The following is a 19530-nucleotide window of genomic DNA, read 5'->3' on the forward strand; positions in this document are numbered from 1 at the left end:
TCTGCACATGTATTTTCACATAGCATAGAAAGCAAACAGAAGTAAACATGAAAGGCTTGTTACCCATTGGCACATCTAGTTCTTCAACGATATTAAGCCTAATAACATGTATAGGTACCCTCTGTGTTGATTTTGGAGCTGTGATGGAGAACAGAACAAATGCAGTATTACAGTAAAAATGTATTAGGGCACACTGATGAATAGATTACATTTTTTCCCAACAGTAAGTGAAATCATCACTCTGTAACTTGTAGTTTTTAGACCTTAATTTATTCCCTTTCATGGAACTTTCCATTAAGAATATGAACACACCACTTGCAGCAGGTGGTTGGTTTCCTGCCATGCTTAGAAATATGAACTTTACTGCACCTTACTATCCAATGTGTTTCATTGACAATTTAAATATTAGCAAAGTGTGATGCAAGAGTTTGGTTCAATGTGCCATCTTTATGCTGCTAGTATCTTTTGGATGTGTGGATGATAAGATCTGGGTGGACAAGACTGTTTCTTATCCATTAAGGCCAGTACTCACTGGCAGATGTGGGGAGAGATGTGTGCTGAGCGTGCGGGGGCAGCGGGGCGCTCATTTCACCCAGCGGGTGAAGTGAGCTACCCGCTAGATTGGCCTGCATGCAGACCAATCTAGCACCAGCGATAGCGCATCGCTATCGCTGTGGGGGGTGCACACGGAGAGATCACTGCTTAAAATCTAAGCAATCTAGTCAGATTGCTTAGATTTTAAGCAGCGATCGCTCCATGAGTACCCCCCTTAAGTGTATGTACATCTAAGCCATATAGATAAGACATTACTATTTGTTAAGGGGGGTACACACGGGAGAGATCCGTTCTTAAAATCTAAGCAATCTAACTAGATTGCTTAGATTTTAAGCATGGATCTCTCGTGTGTATGCCCCCAAGCGATAGCGATGCGGTGCTAGAGTGGCCTGCATGCAGGCTAGCACATTGCTCATTTCACCCGCTGAGTTAAATGAGCGCCCCATCCCTCCTTGATCAGCACACATCGCGCTGTGCTGAGCGGGGGGAGAGATGTGTGCTGAGCAGTTCGCACAGCACACATCTCCCCGTGAGTACGGCCCTTTAGGTGTTTTAGAATGAGAGAAAAGAGTGGGAGATTGGACAAACTGGAAGGCATTAATTATATGGGTTGTTACGAAGATTTTGCTTGGCACCATAAGCTACTTACAGTAGGTGTACAGTATGCACAGTGCAAATATGCCAATATATTTTATAATACAAATTAAGAAATATCTAATTTGAAATGAAGACTGCATTACACTGATCTCAGACCTGTAAAAGCAGTGCTTTTGAAGAATTTGGGAGAAGTACAATTGAAACAGTGGACAGTCCAAAGACAAACTGGTGTAACATTCTGAGGAATGGGAACTCTATCGCACATGGCTTAAAATGGTACAGCCATACAGAAGTAGATGCAAGATGCTAAATGAGATGATTAGTATATTTGCCCTATTCACTGAGTTTGGAAAAGAACACTCTTTAGAGGGGAAATGCTGAAGTATCGGGTTTAGTATGAAATACCTACAATCTAAATCTCAACAAGGTCCAAATACAGACAAGGTCAAAATACCGACATTTAAAATGTCGACAGGTCAAAAAGTCTAAACACATTTTTCTTGTTTTTTTTGGTGTGTATGTAGACATAGATTGTCATGGACACCGTATAAGTGTACTACTGCGCTCGCCATGCTTTGAGCACGGTGCCTACCTGCGCTCGGCACACTATTATAGTCCCCGTTCAGATCCACTGGGATGGTAAAGTATGAACAGCCCAGTATCAATGAAAAACTGAAAAACTCATGTCGACTTTTTGACCTGTTGACATTTTAAAGGTAGGTATTTTAACCTTGTCAGTATTTTAAATGTCGGGATTTTGACCATGTCGGGATTTTGACCGTCGGTCAATGGTTGTTGGTATTTTGACTGTCGAGATTTTGATTGTAGGTAAATTGACCATATCCTGAAGTATTGATACTATCCAGAGGAGACAGATTATTAGAATCAGATATGCTGTGTATCCTCAAATTGTATATAAAACACTACTCTGTGATTTTATGGAAATTTAGAAGTGGTGGTATGGAAAATGTAAATGAATGAAATTTCATAGTATTATTATTATTACTGAAGCAGTAGGATAAGTACTTCCACCTCTGACACAATTACTAAATGATCACCTTGAAATCCTAAGGTACAGTAACTCATAGCTGCCACCATTGCAAAATACTGTAGTTTCCAGGGATCCTTTGCTGTTGATAACTTCTAGGCCCTACACATTAGGCAATTTCACTGAACGATACTCGTTCATATCATTCAGTGTGTAGGCACCAACGATGAACGATGCACGGCCCCGTGCTCGTTTATCCCTGGTGCCGGGACGCTTATACATGCAGGCCAATATGGACAATCTTGTCCATATCAGCATGCACTGCTATGGGGCCGGGTGATGGGGGGAGTGAAGAAACTTCACTCCCCCCCGTCCAGCCCCCTGCCGCCGGCTCGCCCATCGGCCGTATCGGCAGTCAGGCACCTCGGCGGCATATCGCCTAACGTGTGGGGCCCTTTCATGTATCTCATAAAGTAATCATAATCAGACAGTTTATGGCAACGGCTGTGAAATAAACCACAGAGTCTAGCAAAAAAGGTGTCAGGGAGCATTTCACATTAAAAACAGAGGAATTTTGTAATTAATCAAAATGTAAAAACAGGGACAACCAAGCATCAGAAGTTTCCAGAGACAAATTTGTAAGAGATTTCAATGGGAACACTTCTATGTGAACTCTGTTACTGAAAACAACGGTGGACTAAAACTGTTGTCTATCTTACATTATATGGGATCACAGGTTCTCAAACGCAGTCCTCCGGACCCCATACAATTCATGTTTTCTAGGACACCAGTGGATTTTTAAACTGTGACAGTTGGTGAAACACAGTGACTTAGAAAACGTGACCTGTGTGGGAGGACAGAGTTTGAGAACCACTGATCTAGAACATTAACTGGTTAGCTACTTGAAGTACTGATATTCAGTTGAAGGAAAATCCTTTCAGATTCAAACGTTATACACTGATGAGCGGGTTCGGTTTTACTCGGTTCTCAAAACGGCATCTTATTGGCTCACGGATGTCACGTGTTTTGGATAGCCAATAAGATGCCGTTTTGAGAACCGAGTAAAACCGAGTAAAACCGAACCTCGCTCATCACTATTATACAGTATCTGAAAGCACAATAAAACCCAGTGTTAAAAAACAAAAACAAATCCTGACTGGTTTTAATTTCTAAAATAAAATGTAAACCATGTTATGTAATCACTGTACTATGAACATACTGTAACTAAAGATACAGCAATCATTATCTTTTTCATAAGTACATAAGATAAAAAAACAAAACAAAACAAAACACTGATTTAATACTATCTTAAACAAAACAGGCAACTAGCTAAACAATATTTCAATTACCAGGTTTAGAGTGTAACATTTTATTTGACTGAGTAGTTTTAGGAATTGGAGGTGAAGAAGTTTGTGTCTCAATGTTTGCTGAAAAATAAATAAAAGAACAGATGTTACAAACGTTTTGCTGCAGGAAACTCTAAAAATAAGAGAGACCATTATGTGATTATCGAATAGGAAAAAAGTTAAGAATGTAGAATGGGAAAAAATGGTTGCACTAGACATGCTTTTTAAATTAAAAATATAATCTATAGAAAAGACAGAATATGCTCTCGGGCACAGCTTTGTAGCACAGTCGGCATGAAGATCTCACTGCAAAGCATTTACAGGTGGAGCATAGTTTATTGCGTCAACCATGCACCATTCCTAACGACTAAGCAGAGAATTAATACCATATTGTAATAGAGCTCTGATTTAATTTGCTAGGAAAAGTCTGAAGGATTCAAAATAATTGCACAAAATGGGGCTATGACGCAGTTTACTGCAATAATCTCTGCTCCATCTATACAGTTTATGGCAACAATTTACGTTCCATCTGTACACCTATGGAAATGATAGAATGGCAAAACAAAAATGACTGCAAGAGAATTCCAAAGCAATCATGCATGTTTTTATACTACTGTAAAGGAAGAAGGAAGGTTATGGAAGAGACAAAAACAAGCATAACGTGCCAGTTAAAAAACTGGCCACTTTACCACTTGGAACTGTTGCATCCTCAACTATATGAATTCTAATCAAGTTTATGGGCATCTTTTTGGTTTGGAATGTTTTTGGCACTGTTTAGAAAATAACAAAATGTATGAGCAAAAGGAAATTCTGAATTATTCAATATTTTTTTCTCAAAATAAAAAAGTTAACATAATTTACCAGGAGTTGCAGGTGGAGTAGTTTTGTTGGATTTAGAAGAAATAGCTTTTTCTGTTTTATTTGGCACTGAAAGACAAAGATTCCGCTTACAGATCGTTCTTTGTTGCAGAGAGCTCATTTAAAATTTTAGGTCGTCACTATTAAATAATATGTATGCTCAATACCTATAGGAGAGATGCAGCATGCTCATGTATATATTTTAGGATACATACAGTACACACCTCCATTGAAAAACACTTCACCTATTAACACATCTCAAAAAACTGACAGGCAATTCCATTGAAGTATATTCTTTATTACAAAACACTTGTAGTTTGGATGCTACTGGTAATGCCTAAATTACCAACATAAAACCAAAAAGTGGCAAGTGTACCCAAATCTATTTGCTTACACTATTATTGAGATTCACTAAAATCATCTACTAGGCTTTAATGACCAGTGTGAAACAGCACTGAATTTAACATCTGTGAGTACGGGTTTGGGGCACTGAAGCAAAACAGGAACAAGGAACTGTTTGTTTGGTTGTTAAAATGCAATAGATTTTGACATCCGAGCAGATAAATGATACAAGCAGCAGCTACAGAGTGTTCAGTCCTCTGACAATACTTCTTTTTGTCAGAGACAACACCTAATTCAATAGAACAGTACATGAAATTCTATGATTTCATCTACTATACATCTGAAAAGTGTAACATAAATATAAAGACATGTTTTCAATAAAATTACATTGGAAGTAACCCATTCATTTGAAATTGCTACTTGAGCCAAAATACACATTGAGGGCAAATGAAGAGCTGTACTAATGCAATTTAGAGATTTGGGTTGTTTGTATAATTTAAGATGTTCTGAAGGTGGATCCATTAGGAAAAAAGGATTTTTGGTCACTTACCATTAAACACTTTTCTCTTAAGCAGGATCGGTGACACTGGACCATGGTATTGCAGGTTGGGCTGGAGTTTGGCACTTAAACTACTGTAGCTTTAAATTCCAAGCTCCTCCTCCCTGCAACCCCATCATGCCATTACTTCTATAAAAGGGTCCGGTAATGGAGTAGCAGTAACCCAGTAAAATTGTTAAAACAATCAAACAAACCAGTAGGAAAAAGCCAGTCAAGAAACAAAACCTCATATCACTCGGCAAGAGGGAGGGGACACAGTGTCACCCAACCTGCTTAACAGATAAGGATTCAATGATAAGTGACAAAAATCCTATTTACTCCTATTTCTCAAAATTCAGGATCCAGTCGTGATCCTGAAGTACTTCATCCATGTGGTGCTTTTGTAACTTAATAGCTAAATTAGCTTTCATGAGCCGATCGTCCAAATAAGGTATGACCATTATGCCTTCTTTGCGCACTAAGCTTGTCATCACTGACATGATCTTGGTAAAAACTAACAGAGCCGTTGCCGTTTTGAATAGAAGGGCTTGGAATTGAAAGTGATCAGAGATGACTGCAAAATGGAGGAAAGAATGAAGACCTGCTCAAATTGGAATGTGAATATACAGTGCAACTGCACCACAAAGCTGTTCGGCAAATTACAGTAGGGAATTCCTGGACACCTCACCATGAATGCCCTCAAAGAGTGTATTGGTCCAATTCTCTTTAGCTTGAGTCACCCATGCCGAGGCTAGTAAAGGTCGGATAACGAACCTTGAGCCAATAAAAATGGACTTGAGACAGCTTTCTTAATTTTTTTTTTATCTAACAGATCTTTAAAGGGCAAGCAGCCCTAAATGCGCTACTGCAACATCAACTTTGAGAGGCCATTCCCACTTAAATATATGATCCACCAGAAGTTGATAAAGTGAGGCAAACCTGTGGAGAGCTTTTCACATGGCGCCTTCCAGACCTCCCAGATGGGATTGGAGAGATCCGAAGAAGATGAAAAAGTGATGACAGTCTTGCGCCTGATGAATTAACAGAAATTAACAGCCTCTGCTTGGGCGTCAACATCTAAACAGTCCTCCAACTGGCGTACAGCTGTAATGAGGAATTCCACACCATGACTGGAGGAAGACTCCAGGTCGCACCCTCCGAGATGTCAGTCTCTAGAAGTTCACTGAATCGAAAAAAATTCTAACGTAGCCCGTTTAAAAAGCTTATGTGTTGTGCACATATGAGGATCCTCAGAAGAGCGCTGTGCATAAGAGGAAACGCTTTCAAATTCTGAAGCTGTTCGGTACGGAGCCAAGGTGGATCAGATACCGATTGGAGAGTTGTACCACAACAGGAGCAGGCTACTCGAAACCACGCATAGCGGGAACAGGCGCACCAAGTCAGAGACTGACCAACCGAGAGCCTGCACCCATACTGGTTGCACAAGGACAAATGTGGTGGGGTCAGACGCCTGTGTGGCACTAGACGTTGCTTGACAATGTGCCCGAAATGCCCCAGAGTCCACTTGTCCACACAGTAATTTTAGATTACACCTCGCCGCAAGTGAATACAAAGCCATAATAGCGCTCTTCACTTTGACAGGGTTAGCTTTGTCTGTCACAGTGCCCACACTATTGTTAACGGATGCAAATCACAGATACTGAAATAAATATCATCCTGTAGGTCACTGAGCAACTGCACACTTCAATAGAATAGCAGAGACAATAATAGTAAGGATGGAAATGTACTAATACTTAGCCTTCCACAGCCAATAATATCAGAGGAGAGGAGCCAAGGAGAAACATACATCACAGCCTTTCAGCAGAGTTCAGTTTCACTTTCCACTTTACAGAAGCCCTACGCAGCAATTTTAGGCTGCACTGTAAAACTGAGCAGGGAAGCCCAGTAGCTCCAGGCTCTGCTTCCCCCATTCTGTGGGTTTGGTAGAAGTGCTACTCCACCTCCCTATGAGGCACTTTGTTTGCCCCTTTTAATGTCCGGACTGCCTGTGACTGGCACACTCCCATAATGGGGCCACCTGCAAGAAACAAGGCAAGATGGCACCGCCATTCAGGACAGCGCTGCAGCTCCTCACCCTCGATAAGGGTGAGATTTTGCACTGTCCACGGGTCCAGGCAGTCTCTGCTGAGACCATAGTGATGTGGGGTCCATGCTGACAGTGCAGCCTCCCCCTGCTGCCTTCCAGCAGGCGGAGGTCAGCTTGTGCAGCCGCTACACTCACACAGATGGATAAATACAAATAAAAATATAAAGCTCCAAATAAATAGAAAATAACTAATCTATAACAAGAGCTGCTATCAGGGCTGCAACTAGGTTGGTGAGTGGAGTGCTCTGCCCATAGAGTAGATGCACTGTGGGCATAGCTGGCCGCCACCACAAATTGCTGAGCACCCACTGCAATGTATAGTACTAATATATCTCAGCGGTGGTCACCCAGCTCCTTCTATGTAAGTGCTAGCTGAGCTGTGCCTGTGTGCTGAGCTCGGGCTCCCCCCGGCTCCTGTGTAGTGCAGTGAGAGTCCTTGCTGAGTTGTGTGTTAGCTGAGCTCCGCCTCTCTGGGCTCCCGCTGTCTGAAGGAAGTGACTGCCGCCGGGTATAGCTATGGAGCTACTCTCTGGTACAGCACCAGAGGTAAGCTGACGATGATGCACAGCAGTTCTGGTGTGGGCGGGGGAATGATAAGGAATGACAAGGGGAGAAGGAAAAGGAATGATAATGAGGAGGAATATGAAGACAGAGGTATGAGGAATAATGATGAGGAGGAATAATAAGAGGGAAGAGGAGGAATGAAGAGGTGGGGTTCTACTGTGGCATAATGTGTATAAGAGTTTTACTGTGGTGTAATGTGCATACTGGGCTCCACTGTGTTGCATAATGTGTATAAGAGGTACTACTGTGCAGTGTAATGTGAATAACGGAAACTACTGTGCGGTGTAATGTAAATTGCTACAATTCTGTGGCCACACCCCTTCCTCATTAAGTCACACTATCTCTATTTCAAATATGCAACCACATTTATCAAGCCTTGGAGAGTGATAAATTGCACGGTGATAAAGTATCAACCAATCAGCTCCTAACTGCCATGTTTCAGGTTGTGTTTGAAAAATTACAGTTAGGAGCTGATTGGTTGGCACAATTTATCACCCTCCAAGGCTTGCTAAATCTGAGCCATAGGATAAGGGGGTACCAATTCTCTTTCTGGCATAGGGCACCAATATGTCTAGTTAAAGCACTGGCTGCTATGCCATCCCTTCAAAACATGCCCTACTTCATAGGCACTTAAAATAGTCTGGCATGATGGGGTTGCAGGGGGAGGAACTCAGAATTTAAAGCTACAGTAGTTTAAGTGCCAAGGTCCATCCCAACCTGTAATCCCATGGTCTACTGTTAACTAACCTTGCTGCAAGAGAAAATTAGCACACTTTTTAGTGATACCCATGTGAATCTCAGCAGCAGCATACCTAGAGAGGATTGGACCCGTGCGCAGTGTCCATGTTTGGGCCCCCTCCTCTCTCGTAGCTGGCAGAGGTGGACATTTTTTCGGAGACCTGCGCATGCGCTGTAGACTCTGGCACTGTGACAGAGTCTCTAGTGCTCAGAGTGCTAACAGCAGCTCTGCCAGCTACGGGAGAGGAGGAGGCCCACATACAGAGACAGATGACGCCAGAAAGGTAAGTATAGAAGAAATGGGTGCAGTGTGTGCGGTGTGAACCCCCTCTGGACCCAGGGGCCCGAGTGCACCGCACACACTGCACTCATTATAGATACTCCACTGGATCTCGGTAAATCAATTTACTATATCCATGGTAATTTAGTAGATTAGTTGTCACAAGCAAATATCACATTAGTGTGCTCTCAATTGCCTTTTCAAAACACAAGGAGTAATTTGTGGTTATATCTCAAAGATACACATTACAAATCAGTCTTTAAATTTTTAAAATATGAAGAACAAGATTAGATATATTTTAGGACTCAAATTAAATTTATATCTTCAAGTTGGTTTATGGTTAGGATTGGATTATATTTTGAGCTAGATGTAGGGTAGGGTTAAGACTTAATATGGGATTAGAGTTAGGTCAATGTTAAAATTAGTATTAGATTAAAATGTAAAGTATTTTTTTTTATAAACGTAATATTAACATTCACTTAAAAGAACAGAATCATTGTTTCAAAAGAAGAGGCCTCTTGTCTTCCATGGGGATACCTAGGGTTGACAGAAAAAGTTCTTAGGGTAAACCCTGGGAAGTTGCCTCTTTAGAACATTTACTAGAACACTCCTGACCAACGCCATAACAGGGCTCAAATGCACCTTGTGCCATCTTGCTCCCTGAGCGCCAGACATCATCATTATGTTACATGTCGTCATTATATGATGCAGAGTGGCGTGGTTGGCAGCACCGACAGGTGCACCTCTGACCAGATCACTCTAAGGATATTCCGATCAGTTTTACTGGCTGCAGGGTGCCTGTTTTATGTGTCTAAAGGAAGATCCAGCAGCGATGCTGGCTGCAGGGTGCCATTCCATACTCCCTGCTAAGTAGAAGCAAGGGCTTTGGGGTGGAACCATGCCACCACAAAGCCTTGCGCGGTGGCACAGGTCGCACACCCCTAGTTATGGCTCTGGTCCTGACTATGTTTTATAGTCAAGTATCATAATCTTTTTTCACATTTTATGCAACAGGAAGGTATATTCACCAAAGCACCATCTATGCTTAACAATGTGTCTCTAGGTTAAACTCATACTTGCCAATTCTCCTGGTGGTACTCCTGCCTGCCCAGAAGAGTGGGCAAGTCTCATCTAGCCGACTGCCACCCACTTACTGAGCAAAAGTGGGCAAGTCCGGGCGGCAAATAACACATTTCACACTGAAGTACGTCATTGCGGCCCCCTCCCCTGCTTCACAGTGCCGATTTCAAGGATGCCCACTCCTGGAAGTCGCAGTCAGAAAGCCAGCAAGTATGGTAAGATATTCTTATTATTTGACTCATGATTTAAGATCCTAATGTTGGTTGGCTGTCTAGGGAACCATTGTACTTTAACAAGATATTAGTCAGTTACAGTTATAAAATAGAGTAATGCAGTGTGATCCTTCTCATAGCTTACTACATGAAATTACTGTAAGCTTTCAAAGCACTAAAACTACAATGGCTTGCCAACTTACTGTAAACTAATACTGTATGTTGCACATATTACTTAAGATGCCCATATGTGGGTAGATCTGGACATTTGCCTGTCTTTGGGACACAATAAGTATAAGCAATCAATCAATCAATCAATCAATCAATCAATCACAGCACACACTTCATCATCTGACCAAATTCTTTGCCAGTCCCAATTGACATCTTTATATTCGCATTCCGATGTTAATTGGGATCAGCAATAATTTTGCAATCTGCAGCCAATAAGATCTTAAAGAGAAGACAGGGGATAATTCAGTAAGGATAGCAAATTCTGCTAATCAGCAGAATTTGCTATCCTTTTGGTCACATGCTGGGGGCCGGCCATCGCTGGGCAAGGCTGCCCAGCATACTGACCGGCGCCTCCCCCCTTCAACAAGCAGAAATTGCAATCGCTTTGCAATTTTTGCTTGTCAGCAGAAGCTAAGGATGGCTCCTGCCGAAGCAGCTTAGCAGCGCCCGCATGAGTCCCGGCGCCATCTTACCCATTGCGGCGTCTGCGTGTGACATCACGCAGCCGCCGCGATTACACCCCCGACACGCCCCTGTTCGCACTGCACCGCCCTCCGTTCGCGTCACCCCGCCACCGCAACGCTCCATCTCCTCCCTGGAAACAGACCGTTGCCGCCACTCCCCCCCCCCAAGCCTCTGCCTGATTGACCCCCAACCTGAATTAGCCCCATAATTACAGCATGTATGTCACCTTTAGAAACAATTCACCAACTGAAATTAACGATAGCAAGCAGCAGTTTATCTTTACCCAAAGGTAACTCAGGATGCGCAGATATGTCAAATCCCAAAGCGTCGGGGGGGACAAGATGGGATGTTTTAGGATCTATATGGAACAAGAGAGTATTGTTAGCAATATAAATAAATCCTCTGTGGGGCTGATTTTATATCTCTTTTTTTCTATAAAAAAAAATGTTCTGTTGAATGAAAGAGATGTTGATTAAAAAACAAGAATATAATTGTTCAATTATTCCCAGGAACATTTGTTTAACTATATGTCATTAAACCCTGAATGGGTGTTATTTGGCATTCTCCTGAGAGGGCTTAGAATCTCAAAGGGAGGTAGACGACTACTACTGGAAAACATCTACAAGTGGCTGAGGGCGATCCCCCAAATTCAGTGTGGGGGGAGGAGATGCGAGCGAATCTTACTTAAGTTCAAGTCGGATTTAATTGTAACTTTTATACTCGCTTGCCTTGTCATCTTTGTGGGCCTACCAATGTCTGTTTTTTTTACCTCTGATGACCATATGACTTTGTGTTAGTGCTGTACCTATGCTTAATCAGTCTTTTGTATTCCTTCATGTTGGGCCTTCTTGACTGTGAATATGCACATATTCCGTTATACCATGTATATTGGTGGTCATTCCAAGCTGTTCGCTCGCTAGCAGTTTTTAGCAGCCGTGCAAACGCATTGTCGTCGCCCACTGGGGAGTGTATTTTCGCTTTGCAGAAGTGCGAATGCCTGTGCAGCAGAGCACCTGCAAAAAACATTTTGTGCAAGACCAGCCCTGTACTTACTCTTCATGTGCGTTGATTCCAACGTTGGAGAGTTGGCTTTTGACGTCACACACCCGCCCAGTGTTCGCCCAGACACGCCTGTGTATACCCTGGCATGCCTGCGTTTTTCTAAGCACTCCCTGAAAACGGTCAGTTGACACCCAGGAGCGCCCCTCTCCTGTCAATCTTCTTGCGGCCGCCAGTGCGAAAGAAAACGTCGCTAGAACCTGTGCAAAACCACAAAGGACTTTGTACCCGTACGTCGCGCGTGCGCATTGCGGTGCATACGCATGCACAGATATGCCGATTTTTAGCCTGATCGCTGTGCTGCGAACAACGGCAGCTAGCGATAAACTCGGAATGACCCCCATTGTTCATGGATACGTACATTGCTTTAATAAAAAAAATAAAAAAAAAATATTAAAATTTATTTTTACCGGCCGGTAGAGATGGACTTTCTGTTATGTGGATCTTTTTGGGAGACATTTTTTGTGTTTCAGTTGGAACTGGAAATAAAAATGTAAAAGCGTAAACTAAACTCATTAAATTCTTCCATCATTACGTCACTATGTAAATTTGAAAGATGAATAACAGACCTACAACACAGATTCAAAATTATGCCACGATTGTTACCTGGCAAAGAAAAGCATTCCACATGACTCTAAGTAATAAAAAATAATATTTTCATCCAGGAATACATTAACCTAGGAAAAAAATACAACCTGGCCCAAGTTTATGAAAGAAAATTAAAGGTTGCAATGTTATGATAGATTATTTACCCGCAACGGTGGTTGTTTCTTCAAATATTTTAGTTGGTTGTATATCCTTTAAAACTGAATGGGATAAAAGTTTTGTTAGTAATGTTTAAAACAAGTCATGGAAACTGACACGTGTATTCAGCTGGAATAGAACATGAATGATATGTGGATGTAGTAAGTCCCAAACCACAGAAACAGAATGAGTTCAGGTGGTAGATACTTTACTACAGCAGGTGAAAGTCCAAAGACAATAAATGCATGCATCACTAGTTTCCTTTGTGTTCTACCTATTCACCAGCTACCTATACCAACCTTACAGTACTCCATCTATCTGTATCTCAAAGCAGTACTTTATACAGCATTTCAAGGCCACGGGTGTTGCACTGTACTTACTACTATATTAGACTATGATATTGGCAGATTATAGGCCACCCCCACATTTAGGAATAAAGGCAAATCTAAAATACTTCAACTATAAATACCACACTTTGCCTTCATTTATAAAACAAATACTGAGAATCATTTACAAGCAAACAAACATTAAAGTGTAAGCCACAAAGAAAATGCAACAATGAACTTAGCCCCCTTTTTTGGGTCCTTGGAAGAGTCTCTAGAAAAATGTATCTATGCAAATGTAGATTAAAGTCATACCCCTTTCAGACAAAAAAAAGGACCCTGCAATTTGCCAGGGTGCTTTCTCTGTGTGAAAGTGCCCATCCAGGTTGGACTTTCCGGGACTTTAATCCTGGTGACGAAAATACATGCCCTGGCACTTTCATGTCCTGTGTGAAAGAGGGTACTGAGCTGGGACCCAAACAGTGTTGCAAAAGCCGGGAAAACCAGGGTACAAGCCCTCAGCTTCTGTCTGAAATGGGTATTAGAGATTAAACTTCTGCCACATTTCAATAATTTAAATTTGTATGATTTTAATCAAGAATACTGCTTGATGTATTGTAATATTTATGCCTGAAATTATTTATAAGAATGAAGAGACATATAATTGTCAAGGGAAATCATTTCAAACTTACAGATTGGCCCCACTGCTTGACATTTACCAGAGATCACCAGGTTTCAAAATCCGAAAAGCGGAAAACTAATTGCATTGGGAATATGCAAATAGCTTTCCTGTCAACCCCTTTTTTGGTGAATGAAGCAGCAAAAGAAGTAGCGATTGTCGTGTCCCCTGAGGCATAAGAGTGAAATTAACTTCTTTTTTTTTTATAGAACAGTATATTACTGAGAGAGTTTGTATTATCCACTATGGGGTATATTAAATTAAAGTCGGATCCATTCTGACATGAATTTGTTGGAATGGATCCAACAGGACCTGTTCAATGAACGGACCTGTCGGATATGTACGTTCCCGACCATCTCAATCCGACTTTTAAAAAAGTCGGATTGAGATGAGGGAGCTGAGAGGAGGAGACGGGAGGAGCAGCAGGGAGACGGGTGAGATCAGCAGGGAAACGAGGGAGAGCAGGAACCCAGCGGGTGCAGCGCAGCGTAGCAGGAGGATGCGGCACCGCCGCCAGACCTCATAGCAGCGTCCCCCCGGCTCCAGCAAGCGGGACCTCACTTGATGGAGCAGGGTGGATGCTGCAGTGAGCGGCGGCAGTGCCCCATGCTCCTGCTATGCTGTAGCCTATTGGTTCCTGCTCTACCCGCTGCTCTCCCCCGTCTCCTCCTCTCAGCTCCCTCATCTCAATCCGACTATTCGGAATGAGATGGTCGGAAACGGGGCCAAAACCTGATGGATTTGGCCCCGTTTCCGACAGAAGTATGCTGATCAGTGGCTATTCCGCCGATCCACGTTCTTTCAGACAGCATTCCGACAAGTCGGATTTCCCGACTTGTCAGAAATGAGGCCGGACTGAATAGGTCGGAACCCCTTCCGACCTATTCCAGTCAGAAACTGCAGTCTTTCTGACAAGACGGCACTTTCCGACGCTGATTGAATACGGGCCTATAAGTTTAATATTCTTACATAACTTTTTTTTGTTTGACTCATTATAATATTTACAGATGCTAGGAACTGCCATGGGCACTAGCTTTATGCAAAGTTTGGCTTGTGCCAAATTTTGCTAATCTCAATAAGAGCTATTTCAGAAATCATCTAAGTTGCAAACTACCATTTGGGGCAAACTTGGGGTTCTATGGCAGGTATGTTGTTGATGATTTATTTGAGATGGACCTGCTTTGTCTATTTCTATACTTCTTGAACACCATAAGACAAATGTTTTCAGACTTAAATATATGAGTACCTTTCACCCCACTCATATTAAGTTCCTAGAGATCTCTCACTTGATGGTAAGCTGCTCAATTATGATGTAAACCTTTCACAAAGTGTAGTGCCTTTCTGCATTGTGGTAGTATCATTTACAGAAATAGATGGAAAACAACATATCCTAGGGGCAACTGAAGGGGGCTCATAGGAACTGTCCAATAGCAGCGATCTGTATTAGACAGGTAGAAGTACATTTACAACCTCTAAGTATGCAGCCACTGGCTTTGACACACCCAGAAAATTAGGCTGACATGCCCTTATTTTCTGTAATGCTCCCAGTCCCCACCCCCAATTGCCAGCATGTCAATCAAGCTACTGCATTTGCATCAGATAATTAAATGTTAGAGATTTACATAGATATCAGATTAACAAAAAATTATGAATCAGGCTCTTAATGTGGATTTATGCTTGCACCTCCGGTGGCTGCGAGCAGAAATTCAGGTTAAGTGCTGCCCCATATGCTAATCCTGGGCTAAACATGGGTGAAAATTGGAGAGCTCCTCGCTCTTTACACAAGCGCTTGAACCTTGTTGTAAAGCCTACAGCTACTTAAATTCCCTCTTTAAGCTAAGACATGCACCGTCCCAATTATAAATCTCTATGCACATTTTAAATCTACCCCACCTGCAGTGTAAATTGGTTTGGGCCAAGGTGCATATTACCAATTTTTATATTTTCTCTTAACATTGAATTAGGCCTTACTCATATTAACTTTATGGTTATTAAACGTGCAAGTACAGAAATCTTTTTGCTGATCTAATCTCTAGAACACTGAAGTGATGCGTTATACTGAGCTATTGCCAGGTGGTTGACCTAATCGCAGGAAAACAGTAAACAATGGTTAACACTGTTTACAACAATTAACCCTGCCAAATGTGGGAAATCAATCAAGTAGCAAGATGTTGGATATAATTGTGACATACAGGGTTACATTGTTTCTTGTGACTGATTTCTTATAATCTGATTGAGACTCTTATGTGCATTAAAAACTTACTTGGGGCCTAATTCAGACCTGATCGTAAAAAGCAAAATCTTTCTTGAATGGGCAAAACTATGTTGCACAGCAGGTGGGGCAGATGTACTATGAACAGAGAGATTTAGATTTGGGTGGGTGATTTTGTTTCTGTGCAGGGTAAATACTTGTTGCTTTATTTTATACTGCAATTTAGATTTCAGTTTGAACACACCCCACCCAAATCTAACTCTCTCTGCACATGTTATATCAGCCCCACCTGCATTGCACATGGTTTTGCCTATTAGAGAAAAAGTTTTTTGTTCCTTAGTTGTTTATTACAATATAAGTCTGAAAAAAGCCCCAATTGTCATATGACAGGATATCTTCATCTAAGATTTGAGATATATGCCTAGAATTGATGTGAGACATATGCCAGTAACGGGATTCGCTGGACTGAATGAAGCAATGTGCTAATTAACCAAACTGAGCATTAAACTGCTCAGTGTATTTATTCTGTCTGTCTTTGGGCTTTCATCACATAGTGTACATTAGTATACTGTACCTAATGCATTAATTAAAACACATTAATTGTGTATTTCAACACTCTAACAGTATGTACTGTATGCTGGCTACAATACAATACAAATACATTTTATTAGTAAACATGGGTCTTATGGCCTAAGTATTTCAGATGCATGTACAGTGTCTCTGGTGGGGAGCCCTTATTTGCAATGCATTTACATATATACTGTGTAAACTGAATGAACAATGCAATTACTATACCAGCTGCAGGGGATGTCTCTTCTGGTAATGGCATTTTAGGATGAGCAGGAGAAACCCTTGTTCTCTTTAGTGCTGTAAAATAATATTGATGTTAATCAGTAATTTTCCTGTGCAAGATTCACAGCCCATATTTTAGCCAGAGCTACTGATTCAGTATCAGACTGGGACATGAAAGACCCACAAGGAAAATGCAGTGATAGGGGCCCTTACTTAGGGGTGTTGCCAGCCTCTATAGCTGTTTGGCTAACCATCACAGAGTACATGGTTTGGGTCTCATATTATATTACAATACATATATATATATATATATATATATATATATATATATATACACACACACACACACACACACACACACACACACACACACACACACACACACACACACACACACACACAGTGCCTTGCTAAAGTATTCACCCCCTTGGCTTTTTACCTATTTTATCACATTACAACCTGTAATTTAATAAAAAAAAAATATCTGAATTTTATGTGATGGATCTGCACAAAATAGTCTGTTGGTGAAGTGAAATCTGTAAAATGTATCTAAAAAATTATTTTTATAAATAAAAATTTGAAAATTGGCATGTGCATATGTATTCACCCCCTTTGCAATGAAGCCCCTCAAAAGTTCTGGTGCAACCAATTACCTTCAGAAGTCACATAATTAGTGAAATTAAGTCCACCTGTGTGCAAATATAAAGATAACCCTGAAGGAGCTGCAGAGTTCCACAGCAGAGACTGGTGCATCTGCGCAGTGACCACAATAAGCCGTATACTCCGTAGAGCTGGGCTTTATGGACGAGTGGCCAGAAAAAAGCTATTACTTACTGTTAAAAATAAGAAGGCACGTTTTGAGTTTGCCAAAAGGCATGTGGACAACTCCCCAAATGTATGGAGGAAGATGTTCTGGTCAGATAAGACTAAAATTGAACTTTTCGGCCACCAAGGAAAACGCTGTCTGGCGCAAACCCAACACATCCCATCACTCAAAGAACACCATCCCCACAGTAAAACATGGTGGTGGCAGCATAATGCTTTGGGGATGTTTTTCAGTAGCAGAGACTGGGGAACTGTTTGGAGTTGAGGGAAAGATGGATGGTACTAAATACTAGGATATTCTTGAGCAAAACCTGTTTCAGTCTGCTTGTGATATGAGATTGGGATGGAGGTTCACCTTCCAGCAGGACAATGACCCGAAGCATACTGCTAAAGCAACACTCGAGTGGTATAAGCGGAAACATTTAAATGTGTTGGAATGGCCTAGTCAAAGCCCAGATCTCAATCCAATTGAGAATCTGTGGTCAGACTTGAAGATTGCTGTTCACAAGCGGGAACCATCCAACATGAAGGAGCTGGAGCAGTTATGCCATAAGCAATGGGTAAAAACCCAGTGGCAAGATGTGGCAAGCTCATAGAGACTTATCCAAAGTGACTTGCAGCTGTAATTGCCGCAAAAGGTGGTTCTACAAAGTACTGACTTTAGGGCGGGTGAATAGTTATGCAAGCTGAAGTTTTCTGTTATTTTGTCCTATTTGTTGTTTGCTTCACAATAAAATAAAAAAATATTCAAAGTTGTGGCCATGTTCTGTGAATGAAATGATGCAAACCTTCAAACAATCCATTTTAATTCCAGGTTGTGAGGCAACAAAACATGAAAAATGCAAAGGGGGGTGAATACTTTAGCAAGGCACTGTATACACACACACACACACACACTGGTTGGATAATGAATTAAGAATTTTTAAGCTTTTGTGTATTAAGGTTTTTACCTCAATAATAGTGAATATATATAGTAAATATGCTGCTAAAGTATAGGAATAATTAAGAGGAAGTTGAAGTTAGAAGAACCTGTAGCGCCAACAAAGCATTCCAATTGTTTGGTGGTGCCAGTACAGTTTCTAGCGGTGGGCGAGCTGTGGGTGCCCACCATGGCTCTTGCAGGCTCTCCTGTCCCTTTCATATTAGTCTACTCAGAGGCAGAGTTTCGCAAAATGATGCAGTTGCATCGTGATGTCATGACGCAAACAAGTCAATCTGTGAACCCCCCCCCCCCCCCCCCGAGTGGAGTACTATTGGCGATATGGGTGGGAGGAGGGGAAGCAGCTCTGGCAGGAGTACACACACTTGGCAATGAGCATTGCCCTTGGCAACGGGCATGACACCCAGGGCATGAAACCCTTGTCAACAAGCATTTACCCCAGGCAATGAGACTGACACCCAGCGCATGAAAACCCTGGCAATGAGCATGACAAGCTATACTGTAGGGCATAATGTATCACGGGCATTGCAGTGCATGGCATAATATGGGGCAGCGGGCATAATATGGTGTTTGGGGCTTAATATGGTGGAATTTTTATTTTTCCTGTGGTGGCTGTGGCCTGTTGTTGCAGGATCAAAAACTGGAGTGTAAGGTAGTCTTTTCCTGCGAGGCCATGCCAATCTTAGCAAGGACATGACCCCTAACCGGAAGCGAGCTTTTTTAGGTCTATGGGGGGGGAGTGCAGTTTTGAATGTCTATGGGGGGGAAAACACATTTTGTTACTGCTCGCACTGGGAGCCAGGTTGTACAGATACAGCCCTGGGTTGCGTCTTGCAGAATTTGGGTTTACAGCTTCTTGACCAGTCAAGAAACCAAAGCTGACACCAGCAATGAAGAAAAAATGCCAAGCATGGACCAACAAATATAAAATTTAGACTTCAGATAACTGGACTAAGAGAAGAAATTAATTTTATGGAATATTAATGTCTCTTGTGTGTTTCCCAATCAGAATTAATGAAGTGTTTTGATTTACAATATATTTTCAATTACCAACA

The 19530-nt window shown here is 41.7% G+C and overlaps 1 protein-coding gene across 27 annotated transcripts in view; it reads right to left on the bottom strand.

Annotated features, from left to right (window-relative positions):
- Positions 1 to 19530, bottom strand: part of ABI3BP (ABI family member 3 binding protein) — an 860645-nt gene that overhangs the window by 292269 nt on the left and 548846 nt on the right. For 19 of the 27 annotated variants that reach the window (XM_063953560.1, XM_063953556.1, XM_063953543.1 and 16 more), the window contains 8 exons: positions 16714 to 16785; positions 12713 to 12766; positions 12371 to 12439; positions 11185 to 11259; positions 4348 to 4413; positions 4176 to 4256; positions 3490 to 3567; positions 64 to 138 (listed from right to left, as the gene is read on the bottom strand). The exons of 1 other annotated variant lie outside the window; for it this stretch is intronic. In XM_063953560.1, coding sequence (XP_063809630.1) covers positions 64 to 138; positions 3490 to 3567; positions 4176 to 4256; positions 4348 to 4413; positions 11185 to 11259; positions 12371 to 12439; positions 12713 to 12766; positions 16714 to 16785 — 570 coding nt within the window. The remainder of the gene's footprint in view (positions 1 to 63; positions 139 to 3489; positions 3568 to 4175; positions 4257 to 4347; positions 4414 to 11184; positions 11260 to 12370; positions 12440 to 12712; positions 12767 to 16713; positions 16786 to 19530) is intronic. 7 more of the 27 variants (XM_063953558.1, XM_063953548.1, XM_063953553.1 and 4 more) reach the window with 6 other exon arrangements.

Source organism: Pseudophryne corroboree, chromosome 2 (genome assembly GCF_028390025.1).
Source record: "Pseudophryne corroboree isolate aPseCor3 chromosome 2, aPseCor3.hap2, whole genome shotgun sequence".
NCBI lineage: Eukaryota > Metazoa > Chordata > Amphibia > Anura > Myobatrachidae > Pseudophryne > Pseudophryne corroboree.